Below are 18,553 nucleotides of genomic sequence, written 5' to 3' on the forward strand. Positions count from 1 at the left end.
TTCATTTTAACTATGGCTGGCTCCGTTTCATGGGCTGGGATCCTGAACTGTGAGCTAGCAGACGCTGACTCTGTTTCTAGATTGCAGATCCAGTGTGATGGTCCGCCTTATGCTTTTGCCTGCTACAGCTTCCTGCCATGACTGACTGAACCCTTGAACATTTCTGGGGGAGGGAGGGGGACCCCTTGAGGTTTAATAATAAAGGAAATACCTGTATAGCATAAGGCTGCTGCCCTTGTTGCTGCGGTTGACTCTCAGCTAACCCATCTAAACTTGACTTCTCTGCCACTGCATCCTCTCCGTTGCTCTTCTATCTCCTGCCTCCGTTTTCCTCTCTGTCCTTCTACCTCTTCTCCTGCCCCAGGTCAAGCTGCCAGCTCTTTAGTATGCAAAAAGCCACACTCCTTACTCAGGCAGTGTGAGTTTGGGGGCTACAAACCTTCCCTTGCACAGGTGAGTATGTAACATTTAACTTGTCTTGATAGCCTGGGGCACAGCAATTAACAATTGAGAACAACACACAATATTCATAGCCAGTTGATACAATGTGTGTGAGTTGTCTCAACTCTGAGCCAAAATAAACCATCCCTTCCTTAACTTGCTCCAGTGGCAACAGGACAGGTTACAGACACATTCTAACAGGCTTAGCATAAAAAGGAAGAGAGAGACAGAACAAGAGTCCATTCTTCTTCATCTTTACCTCCCCAGTGCCAGCTGGGAACCCACTGTGTGTGAGCACTTTCCTGGTGCACCATAGTTCCATCAACTTCTTTAGGAACCTGTGACAGACAGGCTTCCACAAGACAGCAGGCTACTAGACAAGGAAGCAATCCTGTCTTCTTGTTCCTGGTAGTAGGTGAGTTACCGTGGCAATAGGTAGGAAGGCTGGGCAAAATGGAAGACCCTGGAAAGAATTGGGTGATATCATTTCTGCTTATAACAAAGCAGGCCGACCACATCCTACCTCCCAAACTGAGCTGGGAAGCTGAATGTCTGTCCTCCAGCCTCTGGGAAGGCTGGTGCCATATGCTCTGTGATTTTATTTTTGGACAAATGAGTTTCTATGTCTTTAAGATGACCAGAAGACCCTCAGAGCATGGCTACTGCAAAGGAGAGTGGGTTAACCCAGCCCGCTGCCCAGCTACCTCCCCACGTGCCCCCATCACTCCCACAGTGGTCCTCTGTTTTTGTGTGGTTCACAGAAGTGGCAGGCTTAGATACAGCATGCCTGTTCACTGTCTGCATTTTCAGTAAGCTGTGGGACAAGCCAGACACATCCTGTGTTCCTGACCCTTGGGTTCGGGTTCTGGAGGTCACCCTCTCCTTGGCTTCAGTCTTTGCTGGTTTGTGCCTGGCACTGGCCAATCGGAAAGAATCCTCAGAAACGGACCTTTCCATCATCCTGTTCACCTTCCCTCCCCAGGAAGACAGATCCAGGGCTTAGGCATCCGTGGAAAGCAGTGGAAGAATTTCCAGCATGCTTGGGACAGACAGACAGACAGGCGGATGTGAGGCTCAGGATAGCCGAGCAGTCACCATATGCACTACCACCCTAGAAATGCCCTGGCCTCTCCTGGCAGGGCTATTTATTTAGACCACTTGTAAAATGGCAGAGCAGCAGTTAAACTGAGGGGCAGGCAGTTTTGGAGAACATCCCCCCAAAGTGTTCCAGGAACTACTGATGCCAGAGACTCCTGGTTTGGAAGGCACTCAGTAGAATATATTACCCCATGCTGTGTCTGTCTGTCCATTCATCTCCCTCTCTCCCTTCCTTCCCCTGTGCCAGGCACACTCTTAAGCTGGGGGGGCATCCCCCTGTCAGGGACCATGACTGGAGATGGTGAAGAAGAGGCAGAAAGGGTACCAGACAGGCAGGTGAGCAGGGGTGGGGGCTACATTGAGCACTAAAGTGACCTTGAGCAGCAGTGCGGTGGCAGAAGGAGAGGCTAGACCTGGAAGCCATCTGAGGGGACACCTCAAGCCCTGAGGCACTCCTTCCACCCAGCCTGTCCTTCCTCAGCCATGCTGCGAGCCCTCCAACTAAGAGCACACCCTGGGGGAGACATAGCTTCACCCAGATCCGTTTTGTTTGCTCCTTGCTTCTCTATTATGTGGATTAGAAGCAAGCCCTTAGGGATCAAGGATTTGCCCAAGGTCAATGTGACCTCAGAGACAGTACCAATGGCCCTGTTTGCTGCTGCTGCTTCTGCTGCTTCTGCTTCTTTTTTTTAGTAAGATAGAAGTACTGTACCTTTAAATGATAAAATTGTACACTCTTATAATAGCAAACTCAAAAAGAGACTCAGCTGTTCCCGCTACCCCAAAATAGCACAATTGCTTCTCAGTGTGTGTCCTTCCCATGTCTTTACCCTTTCAGTCAATTTTTAGATAAATTTCACTGGTTGACATTTTGTGTGCATTAAGCTATGTAACTTCATAGGTTGTTTCCCATTACAATTTGTTATAAATAACTCATGCATATAGTATGACGATCAACACTGTGTCTTTGACCAAGGCTCACACATTGATAAAAATGGTGATGGTGGTAGTCATAGCAATGATGCTGATAGTGACGGTGACAGTAAATGTCAGTGGACCTAGTGATGGTAAGGATGGTGTCAATAATGATGATAATGGTGGTAATGCTGCTGCTGCTGGTGGTGGTGATGGTGATGATGATGGTGGTGGTGATGCTGATGGTGATGCTGCTGATGGTGATGATGGTGATGGTAATGATGGTGATGGTAATGATGGTGCTGATGGTGGTACTGATGGTGATGGTGATGATGATGATGGTGGTGATGCTGTTGATGGTTATGATAGTGATGATGCTGATGGTGATGGTGGCAATGGTAGTGATTGATGCTGATGGTGCTCAGGCTTGCTGAAAGCAGGGTCTCTCTTCAGCAATTCATGTTTCTAGTGCTGGGGAGAGACACTATGACCACAGCAACTCTTATAAAGGACACTGTTTAATTAGAGCTGACTTCCAGTTTCAGAGGTTCAGTCCATTATTCTCATGGCAGGAAATGTGGCAGCGTCCAGAAAGACATGGTGCTGGAGAAGGGGTTGAGAGTTCTACATCTAGGTGGGCAGGCAGCAGTAAGGGAACTGACTTGAGGTTCTGAGACCTCAAAGCCCATCCTCAAAGTGAACACACTTCTTTCAACAAGGCCACATCTACTCCAACAAAGCCCTACCTACTAACAGTGCCACTCCCTACGGACATGTGTGTGTGTGTGTGTGTGTATGAGTGTATGTGTGTGAGTGTGTATGTGTGCGTGAGTGTATGTATGTGTATGTACGTGTGTGAGTGTGTATGTGTGTGTATGTGTGTGAGTGTATGTGTGTAAGTGTGTGTGTATGTATGTGTATGAGTATATGTGTGCGTGTGTGTATGTATATGTGTGTGAGTGTGTCTGTGTGTGAGTGTGTGTGTATGTATGAGTGTGTGTATGTGTGTATGTGTGTGAGTGTATGTATGTGTGTGAGTGTTGTGTTTGTGTGAGTGTGTGTGTATGTGTGTGAGTGTGTGTGTATGTGTGTATGTATGTGTGTGTGAGTGTGTATGTGTGTGTGTGTGTTTATTCAAGCCACCATACCACCGTTGAGCTTCCAGCTGTCCCACCATAGCACACTCTCTGTCACCACCCAGGCTTCACTGTCTCATGTTCTTCCTCCTGTCACCCCTACCTAGCTATCATTTTCACAACTCAGCTCCAAAGTCACTTTCTGAGGGAAGTGTGCCTTCAGTGACCAGTCAAGGGGGATCCCTTATCCCAAAGTCACTTTCTGAGGGAAGTGTGCCTTCAGTGCCCAGTCAAGNCAAAGTCACTTTCTGAGGGAAGTGTGCCTTCAGTGCCCAGTCAAGGGGGATCCCTTATCCCAAAGTCACTTTCTGAGGGAAGTGTGCCTTCAGTGACCAGTCAAGGGGGATCCCTTATCCCAAAGTCACCTTCTGAGGGAAGTGTGCCTTCAGTGCCCAGTCAAGGGGGATCCCTTAGCCCACAGTCACTTTCTGAGGGAAGTGTGCCTTCAGTGCCCAGTCAAGGGGGATCCCTTAGCCCACAGACTTGTTTCCGGTGGTGTCTGTAAGGTCGGTCTCACATTTACCCTGTCTGCTCCATCACCTAGCACAGCTGGTACTCAGTACCCTCAGGTTTAGTGAGCTGCAGGGAACAGTGGACCTTTGAGCTTGTTCTGTACTTCTTCTAAGACCTCTCCCTGATTCTGGTGTCTTCCACTGACAGGAGACCGTAGTCAGCAGCTTTGTCTTTGGGGCTTAGCTCAAAATCATGAACTTTTGTTTCTTGGGGGCAAAGGTCCAGGGATAGACTTACCCAGTTAAAGGAGGTCTCCTGACACAGTTTGAAGGGAGAAAAAATGAATTAAAAAAAAAAAGAATTCTAAATTTTCAGTGTCAACGTGGTAGGCTGTAATGACTCCTTTATTCCCTTTAAGGTCTCTTCCTGGTGGAAGATGCCCAAAGCTATTTTTTACCCAAAGGCAGTAAACTCCTCATGCTCAAAGGACAGCCAAGGAGTGACAAGGAAGCTGTCTGCCAGACTCGCCAGCCCCAGCCCCACTGGGCCCGAGCCCTTGCCTATTTCTAGGTCATTTGGAAAAAGTAAGTTTAAATTATGTCCCAAACTAAGCTGTGGCTTTGTGAGAGGAGCTAAGTATTATGGGAAATGTGAATGACCCGTGCTGTCTTTTCTATCAGAGGGTCAAATAAAACCAAGTGAGTTCCGTATTTAAAGAAATCAGTATAAAGACGCCATCTGCCAGAACCTGTCGTTGTCATCTGCTCCCTCCTCCACCCCTGCAGTCTACATTTTTCTGAGATCAAAGCGAGTGCTCTAGGATGCAGCCAGCTCCCAGAACTACTCTGCACTTATCAACTGCTCTGCTTAGAGTTAGCCAATGGCCTAAGAATGAGCTGAGCTCTTAACCAGTCAGAGTGAGGCACAGGACCCCCTACACAGAAGTGGGAAGCCCTACTAAGACGTGTGCCCAGCTGTGTAAGTGCAGCCATGTGTCCTTCTGAAGAGGTAACATTTCACTCATACTTGAATTACACCGTCATTTTCTTGAGACCCCAGACCCATTTCTAACAGAGGTAAACATCTTTTTCTGTTGTTTGTCCAGGACAGGATGTTACTATGTAGCTTCCGCTGCTTGGAACTCACTATGCAGACCAAACTGGCCTTGAATTCAGAGATTTGCCGCCTCTGCCTCCCCAGTGCTGGGATTAAAGGTGTGCGCCACCATGCCTCGCTGCGGTGAACATCTTTAAAGTTCTAAGAAACCAGGAAGCCAAACCAGGGAACTGCAGAAGGTTAGGAAAAGGTCAGAGCAGGGTGAGCTTGGGAGTCGGCGGTTATCAAGCTTTCAATCCTATCAGACCGACACATCTTCCAGAGTCTGCCTGATTTACTGCTTAGGGACCACCAGAAGGCTGGGGAAGCAAGATTTTAAGATACATCAGGGAGGAATTTTCCAATAAGGGAAGCGACCCATCTTCCCAGTAGAGCCTCCTCCAGCAGCCGAGACCCTGAAGCTAATGGAGAGGTGGAGGGTGAGTCTGTTCTGCCTCAGCAGCGCCCTCTATCTTCCGTGATGGGTTAAGGGTCAGGCCTTTGAGCTAATTTGTATCAGGATTTTGCCTATTCTCTTTATATTAGATCCTGGGTCTTCTCAGGCTCCATGATCATCGGTTCCAACCCATAAAATATGCATCTATCCATATCCTGGTTCTCTGAGAAACCCTCACAAGCTCAGAGCCTTTCTTCAGACAAACTCCTACAGGAAAATCTATCCGATACATAGGTGGTCATTGCTGAAGCAGCGAGGAGGTCAACGTGACCCAGAAACACGCCCCCGTGGTTGTATTACTGGCACCCCATCCTTGCCCTCCCTGGGCATCCGTTTCCTCCAGAGGGAGGGCAGGGTCTTCACGGCCTGTCTGGCCGATCTCAGGATAACTTTCTGGGGTCGTTCAAGCACAGGCACTTAGAAGCTGATTTTGCTAAGACTGTGCCAACTCCCCCCTTGGGCCAGTGGTGACTGGCAGACCTCTGTGCCTTCGTTTTGCCTCCTGTCTCCTTTGTGCTGGGTTACTTGCTGTCTTAGTTAGGGTTTCATGACTGTGAAGAGACCCCATGACCAAGGCAACTCTTACAAAGGGGCTTTTATTTTATACTTATATTTATTATATATCTAACTGGGGCTGGCTTACAGTTTCAGCGGTTCAGTCCATAATCATCATGGTGGGGAGCATGACAGAATCCAAGCAGACATGGTACTGGAAGAGCTGAGAGTTCTACATCTTGATTAGGAGGCAGCCAAGAGGAGTCTTTCTTCCACAGGCTACCAGAAGGAGGGTCTCTCCTGCACTGGGCAGAGCTTGAGCACTAGAAGCCCATCTGCATAGTGACACACTTTCTCCAACAAGGCCATACCTCCTACGAGGGCCACTTCCATGGGCCAAGCATATTCAAACCACCACGCCTGCTTTACCTCTTCATGTAGGCATGCTAATCAATCAGGCAGGGCCCTTGTGGAAACCATCGATTCCACACTTCGCCTCCCCTTCAAGGCTGCAGCCAGATTTCAGAGTACCTGATGTATCTCACCACCTGCTTTTTACAGTGTCCTGTTCCAGGCTCCACACAGGCTCTGCGAGGCCAAACCCAAGGTTACCCTTGATTGTAAACAACAGAGCCTTACAGAACACAGGGCACCGCCAAAGCTGAAGGGAGGCTCCCCCCACCCCCCACCCCCCAGAGAAGCCTTTGTCTTCTGAGAACCTGCAAGTCTCTGCAGGCAATAAGGACCTCTGCTGACCACCCAGTCAAGTTAGAACTGAGGCAGAGATCCAAAACAGACGCCTTGACCAAGACTGCTTAATTACATACCTCATGTGCGTCCCACCCTCGTGTTCCCTCTGTTTAACCTAAAGCTCATGTCGGGAAGTCAGGAGACAGACTTGGAGCACCGATCACTCGACTTGTTCTTCCCGTGCAGCCCCCCTCTGCAGAGAGGTTGAGCCCCTCTCTCAGCATCACCATTAGAGACTCTAGTTGGTATAGTGTGACAGGAGACACAGGTTCCCAGAGCCTATGATGATCACCTTGGTGTGTGTCCTAAAGCCCAGGAATTCCTTGGGTGTGTGGAAGAGATCACATTTCTCGTATACAGAAGTGCCTTTTGCCCACCCCAGGATGTCTGACCCTAGAACCTGAGCTGCAGCTTCCATGGCAAAGGGGAATTACAACTGCTAGTCAGAGGACCTTTGTGGTAACCTGCTTTCTTTCTTTTTAAAATATATTTATATTTGACATTTATTACTTTGTTTTAGAAAGACTGTACACCTCTTTTAATAAAAATATTATAAATAATAGAAAAATATTTCAAATTTTTGCCATTAGCTAAGGGGACATATCTATTATACTGAAGTCACACAAGCTATAGACACTTGAGTTATACAGAAGAAAGCTGGTTTCTAAAATTGTGTTCCTTAAAAGACCATATTGTAACTTACCACAGAAGGTTTGATATTCAAATAGAGCATCAGAGTACTAAAGAGCTCAATGTTATTGTGAGAACGTCTAAATACATCACTTCTCTATTTACAAATCTCAACTATAATGATAGAGTAATAGGAAGGTTGGTTAGACAAACACAAGCTGCACAAAGACACACTGATGTCCTAGACAGGAGTTGGCAGTGTGCAGGTAAGTGTCTCCCACACCCACGTGGGTGCAGGCCACACCACACTTTCCCCTTCCATCTAGGAGATGCACATATTCCCACAGGTCTCAGTTGGCTGTCTTCGGGGGGGGGTGTCTTTCGAAGGGACCTCTGGCTGCTTTCTATGCCATCACAAAATGTCTGAGGCCAAGTAATGCATAATGTAGAGAGAGATGTTTACTTAGCAGTGTTGGTGTTGGTAGTCCAAACTTCCAGTTACTAGTTCTGTTGCGGGCACCAGAGTGAGAGCATAGGGTACCAGGGTTTGCAAAGGGTTGGTCTTGTTCTTTACCATAACTGTCTTTCATGAACTAACCAGGGTGTTGAAAGAACTCGTGACCTAATGACCTCCCAGGAAGCCCCATCTCTCTCTTTTCTTTTTTTAAAGATTTATTTATTTATTATATGTAAGTATACTGTAACTGTCTTCAGACACACCAGAAGAGGGAGTGAGATCTCATTATAAATGGTTGTGAGCCACCAGGTGGTTGTTGGGAATTGAACTCGGACCTCTGGAAGAGCAGTCAGTTCTCTTAACCTCTGAGCCCTCTCTCTAGTGGAAGCCCCATCTCTTAAAGCTCCCCCTGCCCACAACATGGCCACCCCAAGGACCAAGCCTCTAATCCATATATGACCTCTAGGTGGACAGAATACCTCCAAACCACAGCAGCCTTAAGATTGGGGGGGGGGGCGTTACATGTGTAACCCCTGGGTCCAATCACTCCTAAGGTTCTCTCATGGTGGGGAGATGCCAAAGAGAAGGTCCGAGGGAATAACCACAGATGGAAGGTCCACGTGCTCCTTGGAAAAGACAAACCTGGAGTGTGGCCTTTGAACACGGTCTCTGCCTAGAGGTGTGAGTCAAGGCATGTGAGCGGTGTCTCACCTGTGGACAGGGTCTAACCTGTGGACAGGTGAGGGACACAGGTTCTCCAAACCTCCCTCCACCCCTGCATCAGCCATCTGCAGAACCATAATGTGCTCCGTGGTGCACTGCTCAGGTCTGTTCATTATCTTCTTGCCGTGTCAGCAACAGAACACTAATGCACTGTGTGTGTGACAGAGAGTCTGACTGGCCCTAAGGCTTTTCATTGCAGCATAGAGCTAGAAGTCTAGCAACAAATCCCAAGGTTTGGCTTGTTTGTTTGTTTGTTTTCCCAACTCTACTGAGCTAGAATTTGCACCCTCTGAAGCACACCCAGTGTAAGTGTGCACTCAGTGGTTTTAGCATATTCTAGAATGTGCCCCTGTCACTACTACTTTTAGATCATTTTTTCCTCGTCTCTCCAAAGAAACCTTATTCTCTAGGGCTGCCATGACAAAATACCACAGGCGTGTGACTAAACAACAGTTCGGAAGGCTGGAAGTACAAATGAAAGGTACTAGCAGTGTGGCGTGTGTCATGGGCTCGTGTGTTTGAACACTTGATCCCAAGCTGGAAGAGTGTGGAATCGTAGGAGGTCTTGCTTGCAGGAAGAAGGGACTCATTGGGGCTGGGCCTTGAGGTTCTATGGCTCCATCCCACTTCCCGTCCACTATTGTCCAATAAGCCAAAAGCTAAGCGTGTCATTGGGCAGAATCTGAGGCACTGGTGCTGTAACTGCCCACCTGATGTGTCCACTGCTTATTTGGAAAATGCCTTGATTTATTACTTTCTTTTGTTTTGCCACTCTAAATATATATCTTTATTTTTATATGCATTGGTGTTTTGTCTGCATGCATGTCTGTGTGAGGGTGTCCGATCTCCTGGAACTGGAGTTACAGACAGTTCTGAGCTGCCTTGTGGGTGCTGGGAATTAAATCTGGTCTTCTGCGAGAGCAGCCAGTGCTCTCAACTGCTGAGCCATCTCTCAAGCCCTCTATTGCCATTCTAAAAACTTCTTGAAGCTGTTACCGCATTGGAGCACGGCATTTGGCACAAATCTGTGTTCCCTAGCCGTGGTCACTCATATTTGGCTCTAGAATAAACTCTCTCTTATTCCCTTTGAGACGACAGCTTTGTTTTTGAGCTGATAACAGAAAAGTGTGCCAACTTTTATCCTAGAACAGCAACTCTTCTGTTTTAATATTATTTGACTGCCTCTAATTAATATCCTGAATATTTGAAATTATGTACTTTTGGTCACAAGAAGTATTTCTTATACTCAGATTATTCTCCTTCAGTGTCTTTTTGACTTGGGCTGGCAAGATGGCTCAGTGGGGAACGGCATTCAATTTGCTGCACATGAATATTCAGTTTGCAGCCTCCAGCCCTTTGGAAATCATCAGTAAGCTACTCATAAGGGCAGAGAACCCTGTGGCCCAGGGTCTCCCTCTGAGGTCCTACATTGTTGCATTGGACACTAAGTTCCCAAAATATACTCTTTGGGAGAGACACATTGAAACACCATGACAAGGCTCCTCCCGAGTTTCTGACCAGTCTGCCCAAGGAACTTAGCTGGCATTAACTTCTTAAATGGTGGGAACCCTCAGCTTAGCTCCAGGCAGGATTGCAACAGCCATGAGCTTCAGCCTCTTCTCAAGTCCCACAGAGCCTGCAGGATGGTTCCGCCCACCCCACCAATCCAGCTTTCCCTGTCTCCTGTCTTGGAATCTTCCCAAGTGAGGCTGCAAGGCCATGGTGTAGGAACGGTCTCTCTTCAAGCTGTGCAATGTAATCTTAAGGAGAGTCACCTGAGGCTGAAGAACTCAATTTACGAGTCAAAACAGAAACCCCAGGCTAACCTCAAGTCGTGAGAGCAAAATGGATCAAAGGTAATTTTTATTTCTTGCCAGAATGGAACACACAGCACCCTTTGTCAGTCTTTCCTGCCAACCTCTGCAAGTACTTCCACAGATAAGGGGACAGGCATTGTGAGAAAGGGAAAGTCATCGTCCCTGCCACACTCAGTGAATCCCTAAAATCAGCTCAGGTCCTAAGGAGGTCTCTGCAAGCTGGCTTTTTTTTTTTTTTTCCATCAGAGGGCTCCATGAGCTGCCGGAAGGGCCGGGACAAGACAGACAGGGGCCACTCCCATCCTCTGCTGTATCCTGCCTCCCTGTAGAGGCTGCTGATCTTTGTCTAAGCCAGCCCTACGGTGCCTGCAAAGGTGGAGGCCCCACATTTAATGCCAAACGTGTTCAAACCTCTCTGAGTTCCTCATCCAGTAGGTGGGAATCCTGAAGCTCACCTTACAGGCTGCTGAGGATCAGTTGAGGCACCAGGGTCAGTATGGAAACAGACTCTGAAAGGGATGTGCTCACACTTCTCCCTACCCCCACTGCCGGTCCCCTTTCCCTAACAGCAGCCATTGGAAGTCAAGCTCTCTTTGGCAAAGCAGAAAGAAGGCTTTATTCCTTGGAAGTAGAAGAACCTGTGTTTTCCACTCTCCTGATACATGTTACAAAAAGTTAACAGTTTTTGAAACATGTGACCTCAAAAAGATTTCTTTTTGGAGGCCACCAGACCTTGGTTTTGGAAACTGGGTTCTCCTCAAGTGTCAGTGATTCTAGTGTGGGGTATGGAGGAAGGACAGTATCTTTACAGCAAACCCACCAACTGATTCTTCCCTCTAAGTCATAGAATGGCAAGAACTTGCTAGACCCCAGGGACGGACACCTGGAGATTGCCACAGGAAGAGCACAATGCCTGGCTGGAATACAAGTGTGCACCAACCCGGACTCTCCTGGGGACCCCTCGAATGCCTTCAGGCGAACACACGAGGTTAGGAGAACTATAACCTCAGGCAATGCTAACAGTACTGCAGAGCAAGGAATCCGTTCAAAGATGGCAACTTTCAGCCCATAATGCTCTGTTCTGAATGCACTGGAAAGCCGGTTCAGTAGGGCTCCACGTGCCACCTGGCACTCTCCCCGCTCAGCCTTGCCTCACAAATCACACCCTTTGCCCTAAGCCCCTCCACCTGCCCTTCTCTATACAGCTCCTCCACCACCAGGGATTCTGTGGGGTCTATGTCCGACTCTGCCCACCTAGCTCCAGGTCAACGCCCCAAACCCCAGCCCCAGGCCCACCACCCTCCAGGCCTTTCGGCGGAGCTCCGCTTTGTCTCTCCCTACTAATCCCTTCCTCCAGGCCTCTCCTAGACCTAAGATCCCGAAGCTTTCCCGCTAAGGTCGCCCCGGTCTCTCTCGCAGACAAGGTCCTGAAACTCACTAAGTTAACCCTATTCCTCTAAGCTACAGTTTCTCCTTTGGGACCTTAGGCCACGCCCCCCATCTTGCCCCCAGGCCCGATGGCCCAGTCACCCTTTCCACAAAGGTTCGCCCCGCCCCTCCGGACCTGGGCCACACCCCCACCCGCCCCGCCCCCTCACGCCCCGCCCTCTTAGAGGCGCGGACCGCGGAGCCCCGCGCCTTTTGTGTGGAGCTTCGCTGCGGCGCGCGCCCATTCCCTCCGCGGCCGCCGACCGAGGGGCGTCGGCGCGCGCAGTCTCCTCGGCGGGCGGAGGGGCCCTCCGGCCCGCGTGCACCCCGCACCCCATCCTCCGGCCGCCGCCCCGAGGCTCGGGCGGACGCGCGCGCGCGCTCGCTCGCTCCCGCCCGCGAGACCCCGCCGCTCGCCCCCTCCCCCGGCCCGTCGGCGGGCGGGCCGGACGCGCACGCGCCGGCCCGGGCACGCGCGCCCGCCAAGATGGCAGGGGCCGGGGCCCAGCTGTCAGTCGCCGCCGCCGCCGCCGCCGCGGCCGCGCTGCCTCGCAGCTAGCGGCCCGGACGCCCGCCGGAGAAGATGAGCCCCCGCCGCCGCCTGCAGCCCAGCCAGACGCGGAGCCGCCGCGCCCGGGGCCGGCTGCCCCGCTAGCGCCCCGTCGCGCCGCGCCGCGCCTTCATCCCCGGCCCCGTGCCCGCCCGGCAGCCACGATGAGGTGAGTCGGGGCCTCGAGCGCAGCGAGGCCTGGAGCGCCCGGCGTGGAGGGCGGGGTGCCCCAGCATCGAGGCGGCCCCGGAGCCCCCAGCCGGCGGCCCAAGCACCGGAAGACGCTCAGGCCGCGGGGTCCGCGGGAGGCCGCGCCCGCCTTGCGGTGCCTTACCGCTGCGCACGCCGCGCCGGCGGTCCGGCTCACTTTGCCATCCGCACGTAGCTCTTCTCCATCAGGGCACTCTCCTCTTCACCTCTCTCTTCAGACCTGTCCCCTTTCTCCTGCAAACCCTCAGAGTGTGTAACCCCAAAAGGTACGGCTTTTGATGTGCCACTCAGCCAGAACCTTGTCGACACCCAGAACCCCGCGTGCCCTCTTCATTTGCTGCACCCAGCCGTCCTTTGCAGACTAACCTTAGCCTGCTTTTTGGGGTGGGGTGGGGCGCGGGGCAGCGTTTGCCTTTTTTTTTTTTTTTTTTTTTTTTTTCTGTGCAATTTTATCTTGTAGGCACATCTTTCTTAAACACTGTAGTGCCCAATTGTAGATGCGTTTCACCTGTTTTGTGAACTGTTTAAATCAAATAATGCACTATGTAATTTTTGTGTCTGCCTACTTTCTTCAAAGGTATTTATGAAGTTCGTCCATAGTGTTTCTATTATCTACTTACTGTCCTGCATAGTATAGATAGTACACACTTTATCCATTCTACTAATGTTAGTAGACTTTTGAGTTGTGTGTAGCTTTTGGCCATTACCGTTGCAGTGAATATGCCGGTGCGTGTACCTCCTAAAGCATTCATTTCTGTTGAGTAGATAGTTTACCTACCCACAAGTAAGTTGGTTTTTGTTGTTGTTGTTTCGTGTTTTGCTTTTTTTGTTTTTACATAAAAACATGTACATCTTTTGTTGTAGTTGATAGAACTAAATTCCCAAAGTCATGTTATCACTTTATACCAGCAAGCATGTAATAGCTCTTGTTTAAAAATCCCTGACACCCCTTGGTATCTGTCTGTGTGAAATTTTAGCCATTCTGGTGAGTGTGAAGTGACATTTCATTAGGGTTTAATTTGCAGTTTCTGGTTGACTAAAGTGGCTGATTGTCCATTTGTGTGTGTTTGGCGTTTTTTTTTTTAAATAAAGTGTCTGTTTAAGTATTGTCCAGTTTAGCTTCTTCCTAATTAGTAGAGTTTCCTATTTTTAAGTGAAGATAGCTTGTTAACATTTTGAAGAAATCTTAATATTTTGCTTTTCATATGAAATGATATTGTCCACTTGGAATTGTTTTTTGTGTAATGTGAAAAAGGAATTAATGTTTTGCTTTTACCTAGCATGATTTATTCCTCACTGTTTACCAAGATCACTGTTTCCCTCAACTGCAATGCCACCTTTGCCACCTTCTGGTCTTCCATTTAGGGTCATTTCTGTCTGTCTGAAGAACATCTTTTAGTGTTTGTCTTTTTGCCTATTGCAGTGTAGGGTATATCAGACCAAGGGTCTTCCATGCATCCACTGATTGAATTCTGAAGCTTTTGTCTGTTTGCTTTTTGTATCTTTTATGTGTATGCATGCATGTGTGTATACATGTTCTGTGTTGGGGGCACACCTAAGCCTGGGGTTGGCATTTGGAGTTGCTCTCCAGTTTCTTCATTGAGGCAGGGCCTCTCGGGTGAACCCACAGCTGGCTACTAACCATCTGTGATCCTGTCTCTTCCTAACAGAATTGTAGGGAGGCTGCCACACCCACCCACTTTTATATGGGTTATAAGGATAGACCTTCATGCTTGCATGGCAAGCAATTGATCCTCAGAACCATCTCCTCTGTCTGTGCTTTTGTTGTTTTTGAGCAGGGTCTCGCTCAGGCTGACCTGGAACTCACCTGATCTTCCTGTCTGCTGAGATTATGAGTGGACACTGTCGGCCTGGTCCCTTGAGTATTAAAAAAATTCTGCTGGCACAGATTGTTAGGCTTTGTTTGAAAATGTTTATCCTTCACCTTCTTCTGGTTTATAAATAATTTCATTGAGATGAAACCCATAGCACAAAGCATCCACGAAAGCATGCAATTCATTGGTTTTTAGACTGTCCACAGAATTCCACAACCATTCCCATTAGAACCTTCTCCTCCACTTAGAAGAATCCTTTCATTGATTAGTTTCAGAACTCAGGACCTCCCTTGCTTAGTAGTCTTTAAAGCTGTCTTGTAGCCTGACTTGATTGTTCCTGTTGAGGAGTCACTTGTTATGTTATGTAACATGTTTCACATGTTATGAGAGTAGTTCTTGGGTTTTGGTTTATTGTTTTATTTTAAGATAGGGGATCACACTATAATCCAGGCTGGTTTCAACTCCTTGGCTTTGCTGGGATGACAAATGTACATACAACCCTGCTCAATATCAGTCTCTTGTGTTTTGGTTTATTGTTTTATTTTGAGATAGGGGATCACACTGTAATCCAGGCTGGTTTCAACTCCTTGGCTGTGCTGGGATGACAAATGTACATACAACCCTGCTCAATATCAGTCTCTTGTGTGTTTTTATTTTTATAGTTGGGTTCCTATGCCTTTTTCCTCCTCTTCCTCCTCCCCCTCCTCCCCCTCCTCCCTTCCTCCTCCCTTCCTCCTCTTCCTCCCTCTCCCCTCCCCTCCGTCCTCAAACTCAGAGTGGTCTGTCTCTGCCTCCTGAGTGCTGGTTATATGGCTTCTGGAATCTATGGATTCGCATGTTTCATTAGCTTTCCCCACACCAGCTGTTAGGACTGCCTTTACCCGTTTTCTCTTCCATTTGGTCTAGAACTGAAGTTATTTATGTGGACCATTTTATAGATACCCGTTTCTCTTTCCTCCTTTACCCTTTTTATTCACTTCTCCGTTCTCCCCTTTGGATATCTCTTTACTCATCTTTTCTGCTTTATGGAAACTGTTGTTGAAACTATCCATTGTGTCTTTAACTCAGTCACTGCATCTCAAATCACAATCTGGCTGTCTTTTTAAATTTCCAGTTATCTGCTCAGCTTTTCAGCCTTGTTTTTTTATCTCTCCAAATGCACAATGATCACCTCTATGTTTGATACACAGTGTCCGTCCTGAGTCATTTCCAGGACTTTGTCTGTTGATCTCATGTGTATTGTTGCTCCTTGTGTGCCTAGTTGTTGTCTTCTCCTCCTCCTTTGCTTGCTCCTTCTTCTAAAATATGTAGTGGCCACAAATTGTTTTTTACAAGAAATTTGAAGCAGAAGATGACATTCTTGTCCCTTAGAGGTAATTCACATTTGCTCCACTGTGGGGTCTCCTTGGTCCAGTTTCAGGGACTGAAATGTTTCTGATCTGAGTTTCATTCCATAGGAGGACCAGCCTGTTCTGTTATCCTTCCGCCCTAGTGATTTCTCCTCACCAACACCTTCACTCTGCTCACCACCCCAGATCAAGCCTTAGCATTCTTCTCAGAATAACCAAGTGCTTTTTAGGGAAAAGTTGTGTTCTAGTTTGCTTTTCTGTTGCTGTGATAAAGCATTCTGATCTAAAGTAACTTGGGGCTTATTTGGCTTACAGGTCCACTGTCAGGGGAGCCAACAGGAACCTGGAGGCTGGAACTGAAGCAGAGACCACCACTGCTTACTGGCTTGCCTCCCATGGCTGGCTCAGCTGCTTTCTGATCTAGCCAGGACCACTGTCCCGAGGTGGCACTGCCCCCAGTGGGCTGGGTCCTTCCACATTAATCATTAATTAAGAAAATGCACCCACAGATTTGCTTACAGGCTGGTCTGATGGAGACAGTTCCTCATCTGAGGTTCCCTCTTTCCAGGTGACTTCAGTTGTGTTGAATTGACAAACCAGCATACGAGCCTTCTCGGTCTCTGACAAACTACTGCAGTGGCTTTAAGCAAGCACTTGTGATCTTTAACTGGTGTTTATGGTTCTGTTAGTTAGTGGATTCTTCTGATTTACTTAGTCCACAGTTACCAGAGACAAAATTACTTGGTTTTTCCATTTTCAGGGGCACTTCAAGTCAAAATTCAGTTCTGGAGATTTATGCTGCTGAGTAATGGAAGCTGTGGAGAATAGTAACAGCCGTCTGCTTGTCCCCGCTGCATTCAGTTGTCTAGTCGCTAGGAGTTTGTTAAATGTTCTTGCATCATTGAAAACAAACAAAACAGACTTGGACTCCTTAATATATAATTAATTTAAAGAATATCATTTCAGCTCTGGAGCGTAAATCAAGGATTTGGGGGTAGTGGTGGTGGGGGTGCTTCTTGTTTCATGCTTATTTATTTCTCCTGTGTGGTTTCTTTAGTTGTTTATTTGGTAGAAACTCATGGGGTCTTCTTGAGGAGAATCTGCAATGTTTGTTTGATCAGAAGTAGTACAATTCTCAGTAGAGTAAGAAGGCAGATTATAGAAATAAAAGTTCTTAAAATGACTTCCAGGAGGAGTTGTTTATTCTCTTATTCTTTCTCCTTTTTGCAGTTCATTTTAAACATGGTTTTAAATTCATTTAAATTGTCTCATTGTTGCATACAGGAGCCAGGTGGGGATCACCTGTGACTCCCAGGGTCTGAGGTGGGAGAGTCATTTGAGCAGAGGCTTTGAAGTTAGACTAGACAACATTGTGAGTGAGACCCGCATCTCAGAAATAAAACAATTTAAAAGATTAAAAAAAAGAAGGCTTTTGTGACCTCTAAGGTGTGGGAGAACAGATACTTGCTGAGTATTCTCCGGTCTCAATCAGTTCTTTGCCGTGTGGTTGGATTTGGTGTGGCTGAAGCTGACCTGGAACTCTGTATCTCAAGCTGACCTCAGGTTTGCAGGCCTCTTCCCTTGACCTCCTTGTAACTCGGTTCTGGTGCTGGCTTTGTCAACTCCTCCTGGCCGACGACTAAGTCCTCAAGACAAATAGTCCTCCCTCTTGAGACTTACAGGGATTTGCAGGGCTCCTTTTGTGCTCTTTGTTAAAGCATCCCTGACTCCTCTTGCTTCTATGCTTTAGTCATTTGTCTGTTGGAAACCTTGCCTTCTGTAAACATTCTCCACTCTCCCTTTTATCTTTAAAATATGTAATATATAGAACTTTCATCTTTTTATGGCATTGAGTCATTATCCTAGTGTCTTTTTCCATCACTTTTACACTTGGGATAGTTTTGTCTAGAAATTGCACTTTTAATTGGGTGGGGTTTTTGTTTTCTTCAGAATCCTGGTCAGGTACTTGACTGCAGCAGTAATTTATGTGGTGGAGCTATCAGTGATTATGCACTTTTCTGGGGAGATGTGAGTATATGTCTGTTTATACCTCCAAGGGAACCAGTGACAGACCAAAGAGTGATTCTACCCAATTCCAGCTAGGTGACCCAGTGAGTTTATCAGGGGCTATGAACAGGAGTATAAGGGACGTGGGCAACTGCATCACTAGAGTTCTCCATATGACTCTCAGGCAGCCCTACCCTGGGGCCTCCTCAGCCCCAGTGGTTGTCTATCCTTGTACAATCTGGGAAGTGCTTTGTTCAGTCTTTCCCAGCCTCCTTAGTGACTTTGCTCAGTCTCAGTAATATCCTTTCAGGAGGGCATGTTTCAATTCAGAGGAAATGACTACAGAGCAAGAGTGTGCTCTTGGATTAGATGTCAATGTAAGCGAGTCATTGCCAAAATCCAAAGGTGTATGACTCCAGCTTTGCATGGATAAGGCATATGAGCAGGTCTGTATGTGTTGGGAAAATCTCATGTGACCCAGCAGCACACTGTGTCAGCGTGTGTCACATAGAATCCCGATTATAACAGAGCATAGCATAAGGTACACAGCCTCATTCGTTCATCACCATTGGCCTTCTCACTGGCATGGACTGCTGTAGATGTTTTTGCCATATTGTTAACATCAGTTGTAAAGGGCATAGGACAGTTTCAGGCGCTTGCGCTCTCTCTCTCTCTCTCTCTCTCTCTCTCTCTCTCTCTCTCTCTCT

The 18,553-nt window shown here is 47.8% G+C and overlaps 2 protein-coding genes across 3 annotated transcripts in view; both read left to right on the forward strand.

Moving 5' to 3' along the window:
- The first annotated feature begins 2,485 nt into the window (after positions 1-2,485).
- Positions 2,486-12,454, forward strand: LOC110324094 (predicted GPI-anchored protein 58). Its single transcript, XM_021201441.1, has 2 exons — positions 2,486-2,606; positions 11,955-12,454. The coding sequence occupies exons 1-2, from the start codon at positions 2,486-2,488 to the stop codon at positions 12,452-12,454; spliced, it is 621 nt and encodes a 206-aa protein (XP_021057100.1).
- Evl (Enah/Vasp-like) overlaps positions 12,091-18,553 on the forward strand; it is a 128,164-nt gene continuing 121,701 nt past the window's right edge. For both annotated transcript variants that reach the window (XM_021202118.1, XM_021202120.1), the window contains exon 1: positions 12,091-12,614. In XM_021202118.1, coding sequence (XP_021057777.1) covers positions 12,610-12,614 — 5 coding nt within the window. In that variant the 5' untranslated portion in view covers positions 12,091-12,609. The remainder of the gene's footprint in view (positions 12,615-18,553) is intronic.

The sequence above is a fragment of the Mus pahari genome, chromosome 7 (assembly GCF_900095145.1).
Source record: "Mus pahari chromosome 7, PAHARI_EIJ_v1.1, whole genome shotgun sequence".
NCBI classification, from domain to species: domain Eukaryota; kingdom Metazoa; phylum Chordata; class Mammalia; order Rodentia; family Muridae; genus Mus; species Mus pahari.